The 22,202-nt window shown below is 44.2% G+C and overlaps 1 protein-coding gene across 1 annotated transcript; it reads right to left on the bottom strand.

Moving 5' to 3' along the window:
• Positions 1–15: 15 nt before the first annotated feature.
• Positions 16–21,962, bottom strand: tubgcp6 (tubulin gamma complex component 6). The gene is made up of 25 exons (XM_068723473.1): positions 21,656–21,962; positions 20,584–21,409; positions 20,279–20,442; positions 19,564–19,777; positions 18,410–18,568; positions 17,963–18,084; positions 17,762–17,825; positions 17,533–17,642; positions 17,292–17,383; positions 15,617–15,756; positions 13,477–13,626; positions 12,783–12,864; positions 12,081–12,169; positions 11,142–11,257; positions 9,875–10,013; positions 9,643–9,741; positions 7,767–9,543; positions 7,085–7,246; positions 5,369–5,537; positions 4,460–4,601; positions 3,321–3,515; positions 2,701–2,833; positions 1,977–2,190; positions 1,139–1,332; positions 16–505 (listed from the first exon to the last, which is right to left on the bottom strand). The coding sequence occupies exons 2-25, from the start codon at positions 21,367–21,369 to the stop codon at positions 414–416; spliced, it is 5,604 nt and encodes a 1,867-aa protein (XP_068579574.1). The 5' UTR covers positions 21,370–21,409; positions 21,656–21,962; the 3' UTR covers positions 16–413.
• Positions 21,963–22,202: the final 240 nt, after the last annotated feature.

Below are 22,202 nucleotides of genomic sequence, written 5' to 3'. Positions count from 1 at the left end.
GAGAATAGAGCATTTTTATTTACACATAATTGCTGCTTCATGTATATGTACTTAAAACTCTACACAGCTGCAGGCACACCTGGGCGGGAGACTGTACAGTAGGCATTAGCATCATCTCAATAATAAACGTTAGCAGCATACGGGTTTAGAAGTAAAGCCATTAATCAAGCACATTGTTGAATGCATGCCCTACAAAGAACAGGTGGGTTTTAAGATATGTAGTTAGACACTGACATGAAGGCCGGATGAATTGAATGTATTATATACTGATATATATATATATATATATGAACTGTCTTCTAAACACATACAGGATTTTAAAAATGTAAACACTCATGGTACACAACGGTGCATTGGCTCAGTATCTAACATGTATCATGTCAAGTACTACAACATGCACACCAGTACACAGCTCAGGAGTCTTTGTAGTAGTTGTTGAAGTTGATGCGAAGAAGGAAATCCTCTAGATGAGGCTGGTAGCCTCTGTTCACCAGCTTGGTCACAACTGAGGAGAAGAAAAAAAAAAAAAAAGATATTTGTTTAATTTAATTCGTCAAATTGCAAAATGTATCTGCAACTACAGTTAAGAACAATTAAACAAGACCTCAATTCAATTCAGATAACTGCAGCAAATAAAAACTGATTTATCTAAAACATGTTCAACACTCAACAGACCTTTAATTTAATTCAGAATACTACACAGACTCCAGTATTCCAAGAGGTCTTATGCAATATTTCGTTCAAAAGGTCTCAATTATATATAGCTTAGGAACGTCTCTCCTATTTTGTCATTACAGCAAGAATCCTCACATGACTTCATTAATCCCTTACATTTAGAGAAGACTTGATGTGCTTTAAAAAACTCAATTTGGTATAATTTGGCAACCCTTAATTAAGTACATTGCAGCTTGAAATTAGAAGAAGAATCTACAGTTTATACAATTTTAACATTTCACAGTATCATACAAATATAAGTAAAGGTACTGAAGAAACTGGGAGGGGTTATCTAGGCCCTTTGTTGCCTTTATCCTCCACCTTCTTTTTTATACTGTATAACATCATATGGCTTCATAATTAAACTAAGCAACAGCTGAATCAAATCCCTTGATAAAAAAAAAAAAAAGAAGTATTTAGTTACCTTTGAAAAGGAAGTGCGAGTAATACTTGAAGGTGTTGTACGACTGCTGCATGGCGATGAAGCTGGGGTGCACTGCCTCCCCCTGCTGGCTGCCCCAGGGCTGTGCGATCAGCTGGGCCCGAAACTTGAGGATGAGGCTGAAGATGCTGTGGATGATGTTCATGACCGGAGCCGCCTTCTCTGTCAGCAAACCCCTGGGGAGGCAGGAGAGTGCAAAGTTTAGGAGGCATGACAAGGAACTTTGAAATGACTTTTGAGTCCGACACAGAAAAGTGTGATACTAACAACCTCTCCTAATGAGACTAAATCATTCATTGGGTTCAAAAGTTAGCCTCACATCCAGCTGGAATAATAATTAACTCGGTACGAGGAGGTTGAATTAATTTTATATGAAATCATGGCTGCAGAGAGATCCACCTCAACTCAGAGCCGGATAAAAACTACGCTAAGAGGAATATGTGTTGGGTGACTTTCTGTAAGGGCACATGCACTTTATATCTACTCTGTGTACCCAGGCGATGTGTTTTTGGTGCATTCAGCTTGAACCTACTTCATATAGATTATGCATGCAATCTCTGAGTGTACAAGGTTATCTGTGCCTGCTCTCACGTAGGGTGCAGAGGCTAAACGCTGATAACACTGAACGCCGAAAGCTGTTGGAAAGTTTAAAATGCATTGCATTCAAGGGGAGACAAGGACATTTGGTCTTGTTCCAAAATGTCTTCTCCAATGCGATATATTAAAGAGAAATATCATATATCACCTAGTCTGCGCACAGCGATAACGGCAGGCATTATACTGTAATGAACACCGACAGACGTGCAGTCCCGGCCCTCACCTGAAGATGGCTCTGTTGAGGTAGTCTGCGTGCGTGCGGTGGATTGCGTCCAGGTCGCTGGCGGAGGCCAGCTTGGCTGTGAACTCGCTCCAGGACACTTGCAGGATCTGGTTGGCGATGTATCCCTGGATCACCTTGACAAAATGCTGCATCTCATGTCTGTACAGCTGCAGCTGATGAAACTGCACCGAGCGACCCGCTCCTTTCACCAGCGCTGAGGGAAACAAAGACGGTAACGCGTCATGATCAGTGCCGCAGGGACTAAGAAACAAACAAACGTTGCTGCTTACAGACATTAAAATGTGAAGATCAGCGGCTTTTCATTTCGCCATGTTAATGTTTCATATAGTCAAAAAATGCATTCCGAGTCCGTTTCTATTAAGTAATCATCCACATGTTCCCCTGGTGATCAGTAATATAATTGTTCTGGTCGGTGGAGTTTACATCCCTCAAATACTTTAATACTTTGTTTTTCCCTTCAGGATATCCATCTAAGTAGTCGATGCGCAGGCTTCCACTGATCAATACTATCCAACCCACTGAAGCACACTATTTTACAGCAGTCCCAGTGCTGTGAGAAGTGCTTTGTATGAATAAAACATAAATGAATTGCAGTATTCACCTCAATGCATATTTCATAATCAGTTGAAGCACAACAGGAATACTCCTAAGGGGTAAAGTGGAGCTGGAGCAGGGCCTGAATCCACGGCTCCCACCTCCTCACCTGTTCTCTTGAGGTGGAACCAGACTTCCCGAAGGCTCCACACCATGTGTTTGAGCTGCAGCAGGAACGAGAACAGACGGTTGTACTTGTTCATGCAGCTGTCCGTGATGATGATGTTCAACGGCCAGTCCACCTGGGAGACGACACAAAGGGAGCGAGACGGGGGTAAAAAAAAAAAAAAACAGTGTGTGAAGGTGTGAGAGTGTGAAAGAAAAAGGAAGGAAAAGGGAACGAGGAGTTAAGGGGAAAAACAGGTAAAAGGGAGAGAGACGAATAAGGTGTGAGAGCAAGGATGTTGAGAAAGGAGGTGAGAGGATTGTGAAGGGTGAGTGTGACAGAGTGTGTGTGTGTGTGTGGGGGGGGGGTATATATGAGGAGAGAAAGAAGACATGAGAGGACAACATGTGCAGCATTAGTCACTGTACATGTCATCCAAAAACACTCGACTCCAATCAATCTACAAGCTTCAACCACTTAAGTGTGTGATAAGCTCATTTTCCACACCCAGGGCAGTTTGTCAAAACATGACGGGTTGTCACATTCCAGCTGCCACTCACGCCGAGACAAACGCTCTCCGTCAACATTAAAACACACGGCCCATTAAAACACACGGTCCTGACCTTGTAGCGCAGCTCCAGACAGTTGAGAGAGTCGGGGGCGTGAGGGTGGAAGGTCTCTGGGAGGAAGCGCAGGGCGAAGGTGAAGTTCCCGGCCAACGGGGTGTCCCCGTGTAAGCTGTACTGCAGGGCCTTACTGAGGATGGAGTTCAGGACCAGCGGGGTCAGCAGCTCGCCGGGGGTCTGGCCACTGCCCAGCTGGTGGTGGTGGTGGTGGTGGTGGTGTGGGGGGGGGGGGGGGGGACATTTGTTATATTAAATACACGAAAGGTGAAACAGGGGTTTACTCGCCGTACCTCTTCACCGATCTTTTCAAATGTGCCATCGAGGCCCACGAGCTGGCAGCTTTTCATCCCGAGCAAACACTGCGTGGAGCTGATTACTATGATTAGCTCGCTTTCCGGTTGAAGGTGTGCTAATCAGCGAGATCAGCTGGTGTAGCGTTTGGCTGGAACAAAAACCTTCTGTCTCATGGGCCTCAGGAGACAGATGTACATGAATGTGTCTGCAGAACAGCAGCACCGAGGTGTTAGCTAAGGATGTGCTCGTTATTTCACGACAGGAAGCTTTGGGCTCATCGTAAGAAGTCTCGGAAATCTAGGCCCTCATCTTTACAGAGAGTTTCAGCTCTTTGTTTAGCGGTACGGCCCACAACTTTACTATTTTTGGGTCACTCTCACCGCCCACAGAACGTCGTTTTCAGCCGCAATAGAGAGCTATTTCAGCAAAGAAAAGCTCTATAAACCAACAGATATTTCCCTCATGAGCTGGTAGAATAAATATTTGGACTTGAATATTAAAAACACAACTCTAAATGAATGAATATGTCACTCCAACTGCTGAATGTGTAAGTACGCAAATGTTTGCTTAACAAGTTCACTAAAAACGTGACAAAATGTCAATTTTGTATTCACAAGGAGCTTGGCTGTAAACTAAATATTGACATGTTGATGTGTGAACGTCTTAGCAAACCGTGCACATGAGGAGCAACGTCATCATTCATTTGAATGAGCATTTCTGGCCCCCTGATGAATGTACCTCCTTAATATCAAGGAGACAAGGACATTTGGCCTTGTCTCCTAGATGATCTCTCTCGTCCTTTCCTAGAATGCAACAAATAAATAAACATTTAAGAGCCTCACCTTTTCAAAGAGCAGATCGCTGAGGGACTGTGCGAACTCGCCGTCCTCCATCAGCAGGAAGTGGCGCAGCGCCTCAAAGTGTCTCTCCACCCCCAACTCCACAAAGAAGTAGTCCACCACCGCCTTGTTCACCAAAGACACACTGGGGATAGAAGGTGGAGGAGAGAATGACCAAGATGAGAAGAGAGCAGCAAAAAAAATTAAATAAAATCAGGACTGAAAATGATGCTGACTTGCATATTTGATAGAGGTTGTGAGGATGACAGACGTCTGCTCTGGAGCTCAGGGAATATACCGCTGTTTCACTTTTTAGATGACTTCCGCCATCCCATTGCTTTAAATTATTCCGAAGCGATTCACATGTATATAACAGTGGGATTGAGGGGAGACTCTCTTTAACTGAAAAGTCAGCAGAGAAGATTCAAAAATAGAGTTGACAAACTCCACCGTGTCGTCTAAGCGCGGGATGAAAATGTGTTCAGAAAAGTTTAGAGCTATGACTTCCACTGCTTAACACACTGCACCCCCTCTGTGTGCAGAAAGGGATGAGAAAGCCATTTCTTTACACACAAAAGGCTAAACTGCATAGTGTGCAGAAACAGCGCATTGAAGACCGACAACCTCGTCTGGATCTCTGATGGAATTTCAAACGGGGGAAAAAAAAAGGTTCCTACGAAGATGGAAAGTAATAGGAATTTAAATTCTTTCTCCGGTGCAGAATGTGCACTCCACTACAGTTTAAGTGGCCTGAAGTGGCAGAAAAATGAGGAGATCAGTGAAAGCCTCACACCTGCATTTCACTTAAAACAGAGTATTCCAGCTTCCAGGTGGAATAAACTCAGACCTAGAAACAATACGCTGTACTGTACACTTTCCTCCTGCGGCTTTTATTTTCGGTCAGACACTCACTGTGTGATGAGCGGGGTGGTGACGGCCTGTTTTATCAGAACTGGCAGGGAAACCATCTCGCTGAGTTGGACAGCAGTGGTGTCCGTGGCCCTGCGGAGCGTGGGGTCCACGGGGAGTCCCCAGGGGCCCCGAGTTACCTGCTGCAGCAGCTGACACTCGGGGGGCGAAGCTGTGCGAGAGGGAAGATGACAGACAGGTTCGCTGAATAAATATCACTCTCGCCACAGCGGAGAGCTGTGCCGCGTTTAAACAGTGTGAAAAACAACAGCATGTACGGCGACAGTGGACGTAATGAGAGACGACATCCTAGTACGAGGACGCAAAAGTAAAGGTTCAAATAATAAAAGATTAAGTTTAGTAGGACCGAAACGTGTGCATTTGGGCTTTTTACCATTTTCTAAAAATGATTAATTGATAATGAAAAGAATCGTCAGTCATAAGCAGTCCGACAACTCTAAAAAGGCCATTAAATGTGTTATTTTGTCCACCTGCTATATTTATAGTAACGCTCCCTAAATAACCACGGCTCCTGACTTTGATCAGTAGTGCGGAAGATGTATTCGGCTGACTGATTTCATGGAGAGAACCTGGAAGCCGGCATGGAAAAATAGCAGCGTGACACACGGAGTGAAGAAGACGAGCCCATGATGCATCTCACCCAAACATGAAGCAGACTTAATGGCCTAATGAAATATCACAGCTTTATATACAACCTCTGTGCCTGCTGAGGGAGTAAATATTAAAACAGCAGCTGGAAATGCATCACATGTTGTAAACATGAAAAAAAAAGGGTCTCGTTTTAATTGATGAAGTAAGCTCTATGGTGAATCATTTCATGGAACGTTTTGCTCTATTTCACAAGATGTTATTTCAGAAACATCAAGGACTTTTAACAGGCTGCACATACTGTACGCGCCACCTTACACCATGAAGACATACTGGCAGTGTTCAATGTAGGCTGCAGGCTACTATCACAACATCTGAATGGACTCTTTTTGTTAATAAATGAACGGGTTCAGCTTTGTTTTAGGTGTTTAGTCTCATTTCAGTCCACAAGAAAAGGCAACAGTCTTAGCAGAATTATTTTACTGTAGAAAAACATTCATTTTACTCAATTTATGAGCCAAATAATTGACTTTTGTTCATTTAATTTATGATCGGAATACAGTACCTACTTTACTTCGGTTGTGCTGTGAAATTAGCACGTGAATTGTTGAAATGAGGATTTAATTAACGTTTAGGCCTCTGCTACTGACATGGCATTATTAAAGGTTTTTATATATATATGGGGGTCAGAGCAGTAGAGGATCTGTCTTCAACATTCAGCTTTGTATAGATATAGTGGACTAATGGCTACCTGAGCTCTCACTGCTGTGTTGTGATATTATTGGCCATAATAATGTAATAGTTTGTTCTAAACTAACCGAATTCCAATCTAAACGTTTTCTGGTATTCTACATAACTCCAGTTCCTCCTCTACAAAGTCACAATGAGGAGGTCCTCAAGGCTCTGTTTTGGATCCCCCTGTGTTTTCTAATTAGACGATCTGTTTTGGTCATTATTTGTCGTTACGTTGTGTCAAGAATCACGGCCTTACTGCCCAAATTCCCCTTATGTATGTATAAAACTGATGATGTCATAACCTTCACATTGTCCACAAGTACTACGTGCCAAAGGAAGCATTCATCTTTGGCCAGTTATGTGTTATTAACTGACCCATTAGGTTGTAGCAGTCTTCGTACTGTTCCACCTCGTACTGAGCACACAGAGCCAGGAGGTATTCCTGCTCAGACTTCTCTCCAGGAGACAAACCGAAGCCTGCTGCCCAGGAGCCCATGAGCTCAACCAGCTGCTCTCCGGGGCTGTCCAACTTAGAGCCTGAAGAAAGACGTAAGACAATCGCTTTAAAATGGAACACAGTTTTCTGACTTTGTGACATGGTTAACTTTCTAGAGGACTCCAACTCATATATTTTGGGACTGCCAAAACCTACTGCACTTTCTATTCTTTGCATCCCACCTGACAACATAGGGAGCATTAATCTAAGCTATCTGTTAAGGATAAATCTCAAAGAAATAAATCACAGTCTCCAGGTCAAAGCCGCAACCTCTAAAATATTGCATAGTGGAGAGAAAGAATTAATTTGGTTTATGTCAAGAACAATATTACAGCAATTTACCGCAACTGGAATCACTTTTATAATTTTATTCTTAATTTTTACTTGTCAAGATCATCTCCTCTATGTATACGAGTTGTTCTGTTTTGTCTTGAGTTGATGCAATAAAAATAAAGTAAAAAAACAAGAGTGAGTTTATTGATTTGGTTTACATTTGCATCAAAGATAGTAAGCTCTAGATAGTTGCTTCAGAATGTGCATCACTCACATATGATTCATTACCTTTAACATCTTCATTGTCTTCTGGCTTGACCACGCACCCAACCGCAAGTGAAGAATCTGATGAGTGGCCGTAAGTGTTGCAAGGTAGCGCAGCAGTTTGCGTCTCTGTCCCCAACACCACACATCCCCCCCCCAACGCCGAATCAGAGGAGTGACCGTAGACGCTGCCGGGTAGAGGTGATGGAAGCGCTTCAGTTTTGGTCACAACACATCCGATGCCTAAATTTGAGTCCGAAGAATGACCGTGGGCACTGCCGGGTAGAGGAGAAAGTTTGGGTTCGTCTCCTGAAACTACACATCCAGTGACCAACCCGGAGTCTGACGAGTGACCATAGGAGCTTCCAGGCAGAGCCGCCGAGGCGGGTTGAGCTCCAGACACCACACAGCCCGACTGAAGCGCGCAGTCCGAGGAATGCCCGTGTTTACTGTAACGAGGTCTTTCTTCAGGTACGTTAGACACAAACCCGCCCACTTTAATGTTAGCGTCAGAGGAGTGACCGTGGATGCTGGGAGAGGGAAGTGGCGCAACGGCATCCGAGATGTTTTCTCCGACTTTAATGTGGCCGTCTGAACTGTGACCATGAACATTGGCGGAGGGCAGAGGGGTAAAAGCATCCGAGATGTTTTCTCCGACTATAATGTGGGCATCTGAACTGTGACCATGGACATTTTGAGTAGGAAGAGGAGCGACGAACTCTGCGACATTTTCCCCGACTTTAAAGTGAGCATCAGAAGAGTGGCCGTGAACACTGACGGAAGGTAGAGGCGCATCGACTTCCGACATGTGTTCTCCAATCTTGATGTGTGAATTTGACGCGTGGCCCTGGACGTTAGGGGATGGAAGGGGAGCGGTCACCTCTGATACGAGCTGTCGGACATTTACGTGAGCGTCAGAGGAATGTCCCTGGATGCTGGATGAAGGCTGACGGGCAACGGCATCTGAAACCAGCTCTCCAGCTTTTAGGGGATCACTGGAGACATGGCTGTTTGGCAAAGAAATGTCATCACCAGCTTTATCGTGAACATCTGAGCTGTGGTCACGACCGTCATCCATGCCACCTCGTTCTGGTGCAGTGGATGGAGCATCAACTATACGATCATCTTTTGTAGCCTCAACAGATTTACCCTGGTCTTCATTTCCCTCTACTATGCTTTCTAAATTCCCAATAATTGGCTCCATCACAGATGCAACTTCCGTCTGCTTGTTTTTTGCCTTTGAGGCACTCCCATCCTCTAGCTGCACTGTTGCTTGAGAGGGATGTCCATACATGCTTGCTTTGAATGTATCCCGGGTCTCCTCTGGGGTGTATTGGCCAAGAGGAAAGCTGGATTTGGAGGCTTGGCCAAAGGGGCTGGCTTTGGGGAGACCATCCTGGAATGGAGACATGTTCTCTCCAATGGGGATGTGGGAAAAAGAGGGATGGTTGTGGATCAAGTCGGGCTGAACTGCAGGTCCCCAGCAAGGCCGTGGCTGGACCAAGGCTTGGCCGGTGATACCCTCAAGTGGACTAAAGGGGGCACTGAAGTCATAGTCTACTAGTTGTGCAGTAGGACACACTTCAGGTAGGTCAGAGCCGATCTCCTGCAGTGCGGCGTCTACCTGCTCACTGCCAGGATTCGGTGACTTGGGGAGACGATCCTTGATGTTCATGTCCTCAGAGATGAGGACAGGGTCGACTGTTAAGGAGGGCGAAGACGGGTCAGCTGGTGGTGATACAGCATTGCATTCTTGAGTCTCCGCCGGCTGCTGTTCAGACGGATCCTGACTGGGAGGTTCCTGTTAGGAGAAGATGCTACTGAGCACACACTTTCAAAGAGCGTAACTGAGTGGAAATAAAATGGGGATTTATGTTGAGAAACAGGTGTGTTGTCATACCAGTGTTGGTTGTGGTGCAGTCTGTTGAGCTGAGGGAACAGGTGGCAACACTTCCATGGGAGGTCTCTCCTGGCCTAATGGGTATTTCTTCAGCATCGACTGGAAAGGAGTCACAAGAGCTTTGCTTAAACTTACTTCCCCTTCCTTAAATAATCATGATAAATACCTTGTCTGCTGTATGTGTGTGTGTGTGTGTGTGTGTGTGTGTTTCCTTTGTTAATTCAATACAAACCTGAATCTGCTCCCTGTCATGCATGAAGAACTGAGCCCTGGCTTCGTCGAGTCTCATACGCTGCACCTGCCACAGGGCCCGTCTCTCTCTCCGAGCCGCCTCCTCTGACAGACGGCTGTACTGATCTATCAGCTCCGTCCTACAATGTGGGTGCAGTAGCACACAAGTTACAGGTAAATATTCTGGTTGAGGGTTTCATCTAGAGCAACTTGCAGTAAATGCATTTCTAGGAAAGGGTTTATGTCAAATAGAGCTACAAATGACGATTATATTCGGATCTCAATATCCCAAAAAGGAGGTCTTCTAATGTTGTAACACGTGATCGTTGAGGATCAAATATGCAACCTCGTATTTATGAGATTGCCCTTTTTAAACCACAGGTCAATCAGTCACCAGGGGGCTTTGCTTTAGCTCGTTTCAAATCAGTACTCAACTTAGATGAGCGTAGCAACATTTAAATATTCGCTGCTCTTCCTAAACACAGATTGGCAGATTTTTTTCCAAGAAGTCTGATATTCCATCGTACAATAAATAACGTCTTATTTGAATACTGAATCATTTATATTTAAATTGGAGTGCAAATCATCCCGCAATCAGGATTCTTTGTACTCTAGGAAGATAAGCTTTCATGTGCATGTGCTGATAAGCGTATTGGTCTGCAATAAGCTTGATGTGTGCTTTCAGGCTCTGTGTTGGCTCTGGATTCAATTATGAGCAATTTCCTTCACCAATTGTCGGCCACTTCAATGATCTATAATTGATTAATCAGCAAAGGTCAGTAAAAAAAAAAAGGAAATGTCAGTTGTTCCTCAATGAAACAAAACAACATGTTCACATCACATCCCAAATAATAAAGGTTATTAAATCTGGAAACTTTGCAGCAAATTCTACTGCAAGGCAGGGATAGTAGACAGAGCCGCGGCGAATGGGTTAGGTTAAAAGCTGCAGGGGACAGAAGCAGGTAATCTCCTCATTGAGCTCACTATCAACTTTTAGCCATCTTATGGAAATCCATTTGTGCCATGCTCGCATTACAGGCTCTGAGCATATTTGCTCCTGCTGCGGCATCGTGCCGTTATCCCAACTGCATGGTCATTCGGCACAAGCCCAGCTGCTGTAATATCCCCCACAGATGGAGCTGAAGTCCCATCGTGTGTGCACATAGTCGGTTCATATATTCTAGACCAAATACATTTTTTAACGGGGATTAATCAATCATCAATGAAATAATTTGCATCTCCAGCAGTGGCTGTAAGAGCAGTCAGACCTGGCTCTCTGCTCCAGTTGCTGCTCCAGGGCTTGTAGTCTTTTTTCTCGATCTCTCAGCTCTCTGGCAAAGCCGAAGTCATCCTCCTCCTGCCTCTTCTGGGCGACGCTGCGCCACTGGAGCACACAAAAACACACACAAATCAGTGCTTTCACTTTCTAACATCAGCTTCAAAAGCAATGAGTGGATAGAATGAATCAGAATTTCTGTTTTCATTCTCACCCTGACAGATGTGTTGATTTTAAAGTGGCTATAATCAATATCATTATAAAAACAATATGTACATATGCTGCGCCCCTTTGGTTTTACAGAGTTTTATGGCGAGTTTTAGCTCAATATTTAGCTGTACAGGCCGCAACTTTACTGATTTGGTTCACTCTAACAGCACCATTATGGCAACGGCAGGCAGCGGTTTTCAGCGAACAACTCTCTCCAAAAAAAAAAAAAAAGAAAGAACTGTACAACACCTGCTCAGCACCAAATGCTAGACAAACACAGTAACAGTGACTAACTGGTGGACACAGTGGAACATTTAGCAGCTAAAGAGGCAAACATTTCCCACAGGAGTTGGTAGAGACAAAACAACCCAAATGCTCCGTGTCTGCTAGATGTGTAGAGATTCTGTGCTCACAACATGTCTCCCCTGCTTCAAAGTGGCCCCAAAAAAATCTGTTATTGCAGGTTGAACTTCTGATTATTATCAAAATATAAGAAACAAGAGACTTGTTTTGGTCACTCTTCACTCCTATAACACACCATCTTCTCTTACTCTCTTGTAGACACATGCTATCCATGCTTACATCCTCACATATTTCTCAACAAATGAATGCACATTCTTAAATCTGTGTTACTCTTACGCGCGCACACACACACACACACACACACACACACACACACACACACACACACACACACACACACACACACACACACACACACCTCTTGTTCCTGCTCCAGGTGCTGTTTCAGTTCCTCAAAACGTTCCCTCTTCTTGGCCTCGTCAGCCAGACGAAGTGACACCTGGCGCCCTGCAGGAGCAGCGAGAAATAACAGTGGGTTGCTTACCCCCCCGCATAGAAAAGTACATAACATATCTCTCTCACACTCACTCACTCACACACACACACACACACACACACACACACACACACACACACACACAAACACAAACACACACACACACACACACACACACACACACACACACACACACACAAACACCAACACAAAGTGCCATCACCCATCTGCCTCACGCAAACTCACACAAAAACACGTCTCTGCCGAGACATGCACGGAGCATCAGGCCAGACTTTCCCCCAAACCCCCCCCCCCTCCCAAACTTTGCCACACATCTTTTTGGAGTAATAAATGATGTGAGGAGTTTGCTAAACTGTCCGGGCGATGATGAGATTTCACAGCCTACGGTGCTGTGAGCCATTGGAAAGCATTAGCCCTGTGTATCTGTGCTGCTCCCCTGAGAGGAACGACTGTAGCTGAAGGACACTCTCGTAGTCAAGAGTGAAGAAGCAAGTGTGGGTTATACAGGGGTGTGCATATACATCAAGCACTATATAAAATGATAGTGTGTGTGTGTGTGTGTGTGTGTGTGTGTGTGTGTGTGTGTGTGTGTAAAACACTAACCGCGAATGCACTCCAGGGTTTTGGCCGCCGACTCTCTGACCTGATTGATCAGCTCCTGGCGTGCCTGCTCTGCTCGCTGGGCCTTACAATAGACAGACGAGAAATCATCATTAACAAAGATCTATCCGGCTGCCCTGTGGCTCACACCTCCTCCTCCTCCTCCTCCTCCTCCTCCTCCACCTCTGCCAGTCAGCACTGCCAGCAGCACACACGATATAGGTCACACACACCAGGTTGTTATACTAAATCAAGCAGCGAGCAAGCCCAAGACTTCAGCAGCATCATTATAATGACTCGCTGCTGAAAGTCTCAGTACTTGAGGGGCAGTGTCACCATCATGGATCATGTTATGTTAAAATAAATAAATATAGAGAGAGAGAAGAAAAGGCTTAAGGACAATACCTGTGTAATGACTTGTCTTGCTACAGGTTTGGCTTCTCTTAGGCTTCCATTGATTTTTTTTTTTTAAAACACATTCTAGTCAGCTAGCAGTGACATAATGGTGTCTTTATTAAGGTGATACACCATGTTGACTGCCATGTCTACTTGCATCCTTACATCCTTCTTCAAGCTAATTTGACCAAAGCTCTAACTGAGGAGAAGCAATATTAACAAAAAGCTTCAAAAACATCGGAAGAAATCGGTTTAGAATGCATCCCAGGTGAGACGCTACAATATGCATGAGCATCAGTACTTGCTCCTCCCTGCTGATGGCGCTGTGCTTGGCAACCCTCTCCATGCGTCCGCGATACACAGCGCAGTCCCTCTTGATCTCCTCCACCTCCCAGAGGGAGAAGGTGACGGCAATGCGAGGCACCGGCAGCTCCGACCAGCAGATGTAGTGCTGTGGACACACGGCAAACAGAAAGCTTGTTGTTTCAAGTCTTATTTTGGTGACATTGTGCGTTTTGCCCACCTTGGACCCCCAAAAAGGTCCTTTTTTTTTGCACTCACAACAATCGTTACTGTTGATTAATTTGCCCAACATTTTCTTGATTAATTGATTGGTCTATTAAACCTCAGGAAGGAGAGCAACGTGTCTTTGCCACCACGGAAGACAAAAGCAGATGGAATCAGTAAATATTTGGCATTTCGGCATCAAAATCGTTGATTAATTTGCCGTTAATCAAATGATTGAATAATAGATTGGTTGTTGCAGCTCCAGCACCTTTTGTAACTACAATAGTACAATCAGCTGTAGAAGAGACTATTGTTCCTTGTAGCGTGTCGTCTGTTGGAGAATTATTTTGAATAACTAACTGGTGTCTACAGCTGAAGCCACAAAGCAAAATATTGGTCGTTTCTTTCAAAACATCCGCCTTTTTTTTAAAAGAACATTATCTTTAGCCGACTGAGTAGCTCTTAAATAGTTCCTTTCACTTTTGTGTTTTATCGAGATCATTTCACGTCCGGCAGTATGTCCCGGAATAGCGGACTAAAATTAGCACACAGAGAAACACTGTAGTTACAGAATGCCAATTAGTCCGGAGCATGAGCCCTGCGGTCTAGGTCAGGCAGGTCGAGTCGTAAAAAAAACAGAATGTGCTCGTGAATTAGCAGGTGAGTCACAGAGAAGTGAGGAGATTAAATACAATTAGGTTACATAAAAAAAAAAACGTCAACGCTTCACTGACGCTTTCCATTCGTCGGGCATGCTAAGCTTCCTGTCACCGTGCCGAGTGGAGGGGTCCATTCATATCAAAGGACGTGTGCACATTGAGGCTTTTAAGCAGGCGCTTTGCAGAGAGCAGCGCTGGGATCACACAGTGACACACCGACTGTATTCAGTGCACGATACCAACGCTTTCACCATACAGACAATTGGATTCAGCACCTTGGATTCTAGGGAAATTGTGATGGCATTCTGCACCGTTTTCTGAGGTTTTATAGACAAACAATTAAGCAAGAAAAACAAATCTGCATATTAATATATATTGAAATAATCGTTAGTTGCAGCCCTAGTATCTGATCCATTTAGCGTTGGATCCAGCGATTCATGTAATTATTGATGAATCTGCCAATTTTATTCTCGATTAAACAATTATTCAATTGTGTATAAAATATCGGGAAGGGCTGAAAAATGCTTGTGTGATCTTCAAATGTCCTGCTTTGTCTGAACAACAGTCCAAACCTCAAACATATTCTGTTTGAAGTTGATATAAAACTCAAATCCTCATACTTTAGGAAGTGGGACTAGGGAATGGTTAGCTTTAGCTTTAATCAACTAATCGTTTCACCCCAAGATACGTCACGATCGCACCGCTGTCACAACAGAGGAAAGTATATATATCTCTAAAATGGCAATATTAGTTGTTTTTTTGTTTTTTTATCAAAGCAGGACTCAAGGTGGCAAAAGTCTGCAGTAACAGAGAGCGGAACAGTTTAAATGTCTGCAATTGATGGAGAAAGCATCTCTGCGTCAGTACAACACAATTCATCACAATACTGATGCACGCCTTTCGATAACGTTTTGCAGGAGCCCGTGGCCCCATATGTTGCAGTATTGATTATTTGTCCAATCCCCTTTGGACAGTATTGATTTCCAGATGTTGCCGAAGCATGTTGCGGCAACTAGATAATTGTGGGGTGCGTGTGGATCTCTTAGCCACCTCGGTACATTGAGTGACTGTGAGCGATCAAATATGGCAGGGTTATCTAAAGGTTTATCGTTTTATGTGCCCAATGTATTCACAGCAAACATCCGTCAAAGATTCTCTTTGTACTGAATAAATTAAGACTTAATTAGGTTATACGCACTACTATCTTTACAGAACATTGAGCTGCTTAAAATCCCCCGTCTGCATATATGAATGTGTTAACCGTGCAAAACAAACCTGCGGGCAGCAGATCTTGAGGAGGTTGATGGTCTTCCCACAGACGTACACGTCATTGCTGATGTGTCTCAGGAAGATGGGGACACAATCCTCCACGTCCTTCGAGATCAGAGTGTAGCCTTGGCCCCAAAAGTGTTTGTCTGCACAGAAGCGAAGGCGCCCGTTACATGCCGCTTTACTATTTTGTTTTACTGCTCCGTTATGCCTCTGATAGCAGCACAACACACACACAAAAAAAAGGAAAGAACTAACAGTGGTGTAGTATTATTCAGCCTGCACTAGGCCTGAAACTTTTCCTCATTAGTATGACTTACGGGGCATGGCAAAACTCTGGTCGCTTGAATTAACACTTGGAAATTGTTAGCGCTTAGCTCAGTGATCCTAAACAAAAAGCATAAGAGAACATGAACGCGGCGAGCTTCGAGAAGTCTTTACAGAAAGCCTGCGGCTTGCCAAGAAAGCTTAGCCGCTGATTGCTTCCCCGGCCGACGGACTTCCGAGGAGAACAATGACATTTGTGTGTCCTCCAAAAAAAAAAAAAAAAAAAAAAAAAAAGGAGGCAGGAGCAAGAAGTGCAGAGGTTCACTGCAGAAGCTGATGAGGTGTAGCCGATGAGCAAATGAACCTCTGAGCCAGACAAAGCCGGGGTGATAGCCTGACCTTGAATGGGGTGTTGCATAACATACAATATTTGGACAGGCTGTGATGATTCATATAAAAACATATTAATGGAGTGCTGTCAGAATGAAGCAATTACAGAGTGTATTCGGGGAACAGGTTTTCATTAAGATTATAATTTGCTTACAAATAATTCCCTCATACACGGCTGAAACTAACCATTATTTGCATTATCGGTTCATTTGCAGATTATGTTGTTGATTAATCGGATGGTTTTTACATTTCTATAAATAGTGAAAAATGGCCATAACATTTTGCGAGAGCCATATTTTCAAATGTAGTTTTGTCCCCCCCCGACAGTCCAACACCCAAAGATACTGAATGCATGTATTAGTCAAGAAAAGCAACTAATCTTCTCTTTTGAAAAAGCAGCCCCAGGCGGAAAGTTGTTACTTAAATGATTAATAGATTATCAAAATAGTTGCTAATTAACTTTCCGTCAATCAATAAATTGTTTAAGCTCTGCCATCATATGGTCATATCTCATTTTCACATCAAATAAAAAAAAAATCTATGTATTAGTAACTCTGGCTGGAACAAATCTTTATATCAAACCGTAAATATTAAAAACGGGTTAAAGACGGGTCTGTATGTATCTGCAGTGCAGGGATCCTCTCCTCTCGTCAATAATTGGATTAAAAAAATAAGTCTGCTAGTCCAGATTTGTCAAGGGTAATTACAAGAGAAGAATGTAATAATGTATTTGAGAATACAGAAAATGTTTCAGCCAGCACTAACTGAGAAGAATGAGGGAACATATTTGTCTTCTTTCTGTCCCTGTGGCTTACTGAGACGGCGCTGGGTAGCTGATTTTGTGTCCCACTGATTATCATCCAATAACTTCATGACATCCTTTATAGACACAAGGACAAATATAACTAGGCAATAAAGGCTGTAATGAAATCAATTGTTTTTTTCTGCTAGACAATCTGTTCGGGCAGGCTTTTCATCTTCAGAACCTGCTGACTGAGGACGGCATGTGTTCGTGTCGTCTCACCTCTGAAGCAGAGATAGTCCTCATTAACCTGGATCATGAATTCTCCATAAACGTCCCGAAACACGCCGCTATACACCCAGTCAGACACAAACCTGAGGGAAGAACGGGGAAAGAAACAGTCACACCCAGTCAAAATATAAAAAGAGCACGGTCTGCATAGCAATGAGGTAAAGTCGCTTCTTTTGGGTCGTATCATTTTGCTTTGAAGACACATGTCTGCATGAGGAGCGTAGTGACTGACCGAGTGTACGGTTCACAGCTGCTCTTCAGCAGCGACAGCAGGACCGGATAGTTCTCGTTGCTGCAGTTATTCTGTGCTTCGTTGTACAGGTAGGACAGCAGTTTAACACCCTGAGGAGAGCCACATGACACTGAGCCGACACCCCATCTGATAGACTAAACACAGCCATGATGGATGACATTTTGCAGTTTGCAGAAAGAAGAAGAAAAAAAAAAAAAAAAACACTCACTGCAGGGAAGGTAGCCTGGCCTGCACCTAAAGGCCCATCTACACAGCACAGCTCTGACAGGTACCTTCGATTAAAAGAAAGTGTGTTTTTTTTTTTGATCGGATGATATCGACATCAAGGTCCTCTAGGACACGACTGTACTGCTGAGTGAGGTTGAGGTTCAAAACAGTGAAATGAATACTAGAGACATAAAGACCTCACCTTAGTTGGCGGCCCACTTTGCGGAAGAGGAAGCCAATGGTCAACAGGCTGAGGGTGGGTGGAGTGCTGAGAACACAAGCTCTGTAGTAATGCAGATACTTCCGCAGACCACCTGTAAAAGCCTTGGAGAGAAACACAATTTTTATTTTATTATCCATCTATGACGGCGTTAAACCACTGAAATTGTCCCGATACATTCAGTTTAGATAATAGAAAAATGCACTTTTGCACATTTTGACTTAATGTGCCTTTGTGATGTTCTACTGCCAAACACCCTGGTGTACTAAAACTCTTTTCTTACACGATCATATTTGTGTTTTTAGATTGTTTGTGTGAATGAATCGTTTGTGTACAACAATGGTGACGACAAAAGACCCACGCAGAGTAGAGAAGGTCCGGGGTAAAACGTGCGGCCTCAGAGGTATTAATGATGATTATGCAACATACCTGAAAGACGAGGCCTCTTTTGTCAGCACTCTGCAGAGCAAAGCGACTGAGCCTCAAGTAGTGGGTGCCGTGCTGGGCCAGCTCCCCCAAGAGACGAGACACACTCTCCGGAGAGGCTCCTGACACGCACACACCGGGCCTCACATCGAACTGGACACTCTGCGAAGGAGATTACATATTTACAAATGGCGGACAAAATACAATGAACAACCTCTAATAAACCAGCCCCGCGACAAAGACCGGCTTTGGAAAAGCTGATAATATAGAATTTTTTTCCTGAGAGTCACCTCCATGGTGATTTCTGAAGGCATTGGTTTGCGGTGTTATTATATTAGACCGCAATACATAATCAGGTGTTTATTATGTTGTCCTCTTCATGGTTGCTTTATGAGAACTGGATACAAAAGGTCCCAGACAGGACCCTTCTGGGGGGACAGAAATAACAGACAATGTTTCGCAATCTAGCACAACACTACCACAAGCCGCAGCCTCTAGGATTACCTTTGAGTTTAATAAACTCCTCTCTGACAGTCGCAACAAAACTTCTTATATTATAAGCCTCGCAGAAGTTGCATAACGCAGGACTGTGGTATTAGATTACGTTAGATTGTACGGGTGTTTATGATACTGTGTTACCTCTTCTCACAGCCTGCATGTTATTGATAAAGTCTGCTAGGGAGCGAGAACACAAGGGGCTAAGGGGGTAAAAAAAAGAGAATAAGGATTTAAATAACTAAAATCTTCTGGAGATATAAAAACGTAATGGGAAACAATAAAGCAACAGAAGAGCTCTCCTGTGGTTTTGTTTTGAGCATGAGGACTATTTTCATTTATTTCCTCGTCTTGTAATGTATCTTGTCAGGCGACTAACTGTGCTTGACACTGCCACATTATTTCTTTTTGTAGTTTTGCGGTAATATGCTTTTATAAACCAACTGGGTTTGTTGTTTATATCGCACAGATTGTCCATTGATTCTGCTCTTAGTTTCTCTTCTCTCTTGTGTGTGTTTTTTTTTTTTTTAGTAATTGTTGTCACAGTGCTTTTATCACATCGTTCAGTTTTATCGCTTCAGACTGACAGACTCTCAAAAACAACAGATCAACTGCATTTTATAGCATTTAGGAGGCCAATAAATAAATATAATGAAAAGCACCTGGTTCAGAGGGAAGGTCGTGGACGCCACTCCGATCAAGACGTTCAGGAGGTCAAAGACCAGCTGAGCCTGAGAGTCCAGGGGCAGCGGGAGGAGAGGAGAGGGTGTGGCCGTGCTGACCACCCTCATCTCCCCCTCCCACAGACGATAAAGCTGGTCAAAGGCCTCCCTGCCTCCCTCTGTCAGATAGAGTGACTCTCTTTTCCCCGGTGGGCTAGTAGGAAATACAATTGTAAAAATGAGGTGTTGTGTTCCAGGGAGGGAGAGCAAAACTGAAAACATAAGTAGCTATAAGTGGAGATCTCCAATACACTGTTGACTCTGCCAAACTGCCTCTTTTGTGACATTGGATATCATATCTACTCGTCAATCAAAAAGATAATTCTCTCCAACGATCAAGCAAAAATACCAATCTTGACCATGTGTGCTTTTTAACATTTTAGATTGTTGCAAATGAAATCTCTTTGGGTTTGGACTCTTGGTCTGACAAAAAAAAAGTTGATCACCTTAAGTTTCTGATATTTTACAGACTAATTAATTCATCAATTAATCAAAAATAATTGAAAATCAGGAAAAATAAAATTGGTAGTTGTGGCCCCTCCCACGTTAAATGTAACTGTTACTGTTGGTTGATTGAATAGATCCATGTACAAGTTTCTCCCTAAAGTAGTTGTTATGATCAAACTTTCAACAGCACGCCTGACGTGTCACTTACCAGCCAACAGACTCCCAGCAGCGGCGTCTTCCAGGCTCAAACGTGCGCAGCGCCTCCCATATATCAACGTCTGGAATGGGGCTGGTCTCTGACTGAGAGTCTGGGGTCATGTTGGAAGCGGACTGGAAGCCCTCATCCTCAGACTGATCTAAACATGAAGGGACCTGCACAGACAACAATTAATCCTGATGATACCATTGCATAACACTGGGGTCTAATCCTTATTCAAATAAATTGTGTAAATTTGAACCTAACAACAACAACTGTCAAAGTGCATTAGCTTAGAAAAAGACATTGTTTCATACCCGTATTGCCAGCCCAGTTACATCAATATTACTGGGAACAGGAGGCAGGTCCAGTCTTATGTCTATGTCTGAGGTGCGAGTGTGCTGCAGTGCTCCGAACAGCGTCATCCTGGTATCCCTCTCAAATCTTTCCTCCGCTTCCAATTTAGTTCTCAGAGCCAGCAGCCCTGTGCCTGGAGGGGCATCCATCAACCTCTGAGTTCCACACAAACTCTCCAAAGTCCCCCATTCCTCCCCGCACACCAGACCCCACGCCCGAGCCTCCAGCCTCTGCAGCTCCTCGCTCTGGTAGCTCCAGGGTTGAGGCCTCCGCAGCACGGGCCTCTCTCGTCTCATGTAGTCCCTGCTGAAAGAGGTCGGAGGTGGAGGTGCCGAACCGGCTAGATGCACCAACAGCTCGAGGACTGCGTCTATCTCCTTCAGGCCAGAGGATTCTCCCTCCAGCAGCATCCCCAGCTGCTCCTCCAACCTCTCTGCCTCCTCTCGACACCCCGCCACCCGCAAGTCAAAGCATATCATCAGGACTTTGTTTTTGGGCGGTGTGTTAGCTGTGGCACTCGCTCCTGAGGCAGACCCTTTGGTGTCATCTTGAAACAGCTTAGACAGCAGCGAACCGTAGGCACACTTCTTGAGGGCTCTGCGGAAACCTTCTCTTGAGACTCCCCCCAGGGCACGACGTTTCCAGGACACCCCAGACAGGCTGCTGTCACACAGGGCCCCCAGCAGCTCAGTGATGCTGCTGCTGTTGCAGCTGGACTTCATGGGGTTGTTGGGGCTCGAGTACATGTTGGTACCTCAGCCACTATGAGTGGAACGAAATGGATTTCTGTTGCAAGAAATTAGAGTAAACATGTATCGAGATTTTAGGAACTAGACATGCTTGCAGCCCAACCAAAACAATCTAGTTAACTAGACGGTAACATTAGCTTTAAGTTAGATGAATTACACCAGCTAACGGTAACTAGCTAGCTAAGCCAACATTCAGCTAGCGTATAATACTGTAACGTTATATCTAACTGCATATTGAAATATTGAGCCCAGTTCCAAAACATTGCTTCTTGAGATTATTTACCCTCTCGAGATGTTGTTTTTCGTTGATTCAGAGTGACAGCTTCAATCTCGCATCCACCCCAAGTGACTCCTTCCAGTGCATGCTAGCGTTTGTTATTAGCAAGCCCCCAACTAGCTAACGTTAGCTGTCCTGCTTAGCTTGTGTGGCAAGCATGTGAAACCTAGTGGGTGGGTCCCCTTCACAGCTCCCAGATGTCTTTATTATTCAGTGGGTGCTTGTTCCGGCACATTAGTGCCAGTTAATATGATGTACTGTTATTGTCGCTAGCTAATTGCTAGCTAGACGCTTCATTCATCTTCCATCATTTACCGCGAGGCTACGAAAAAAATCTGCCCCTTCGAATCTGATTGGACAATAGATTGTTCAGACTCCGGTGATTGGCTGTTATAGAAGCCACGCTGATTGGTCAGGAGTTTTTGTCAATCACAGGAAGGCATTTTGCTGCATTCAGGTAACACGGGGAAAACTGTAGATATGAGCTTCTCCTACATGCAGGATTGTAACGTTTGGCTCGTTTTGGAATTATAATATGAAATCAATCTCTAAA

The sequence above is a fragment of the Cebidichthys violaceus genome, unplaced genomic scaffold, assembly GCF_023349555.1.
Source record: "Cebidichthys violaceus isolate CVI_PGR_0920_01 unplaced genomic scaffold, fCebVio1.0.p SCAF_3, whole genome shotgun sequence".
NCBI lineage: Eukaryota > Metazoa > Chordata > Actinopteri > Perciformes > Stichaeidae > Cebidichthys > Cebidichthys violaceus.
This window is presented reverse-complemented; position numbering and strand designations above follow the sequence as displayed.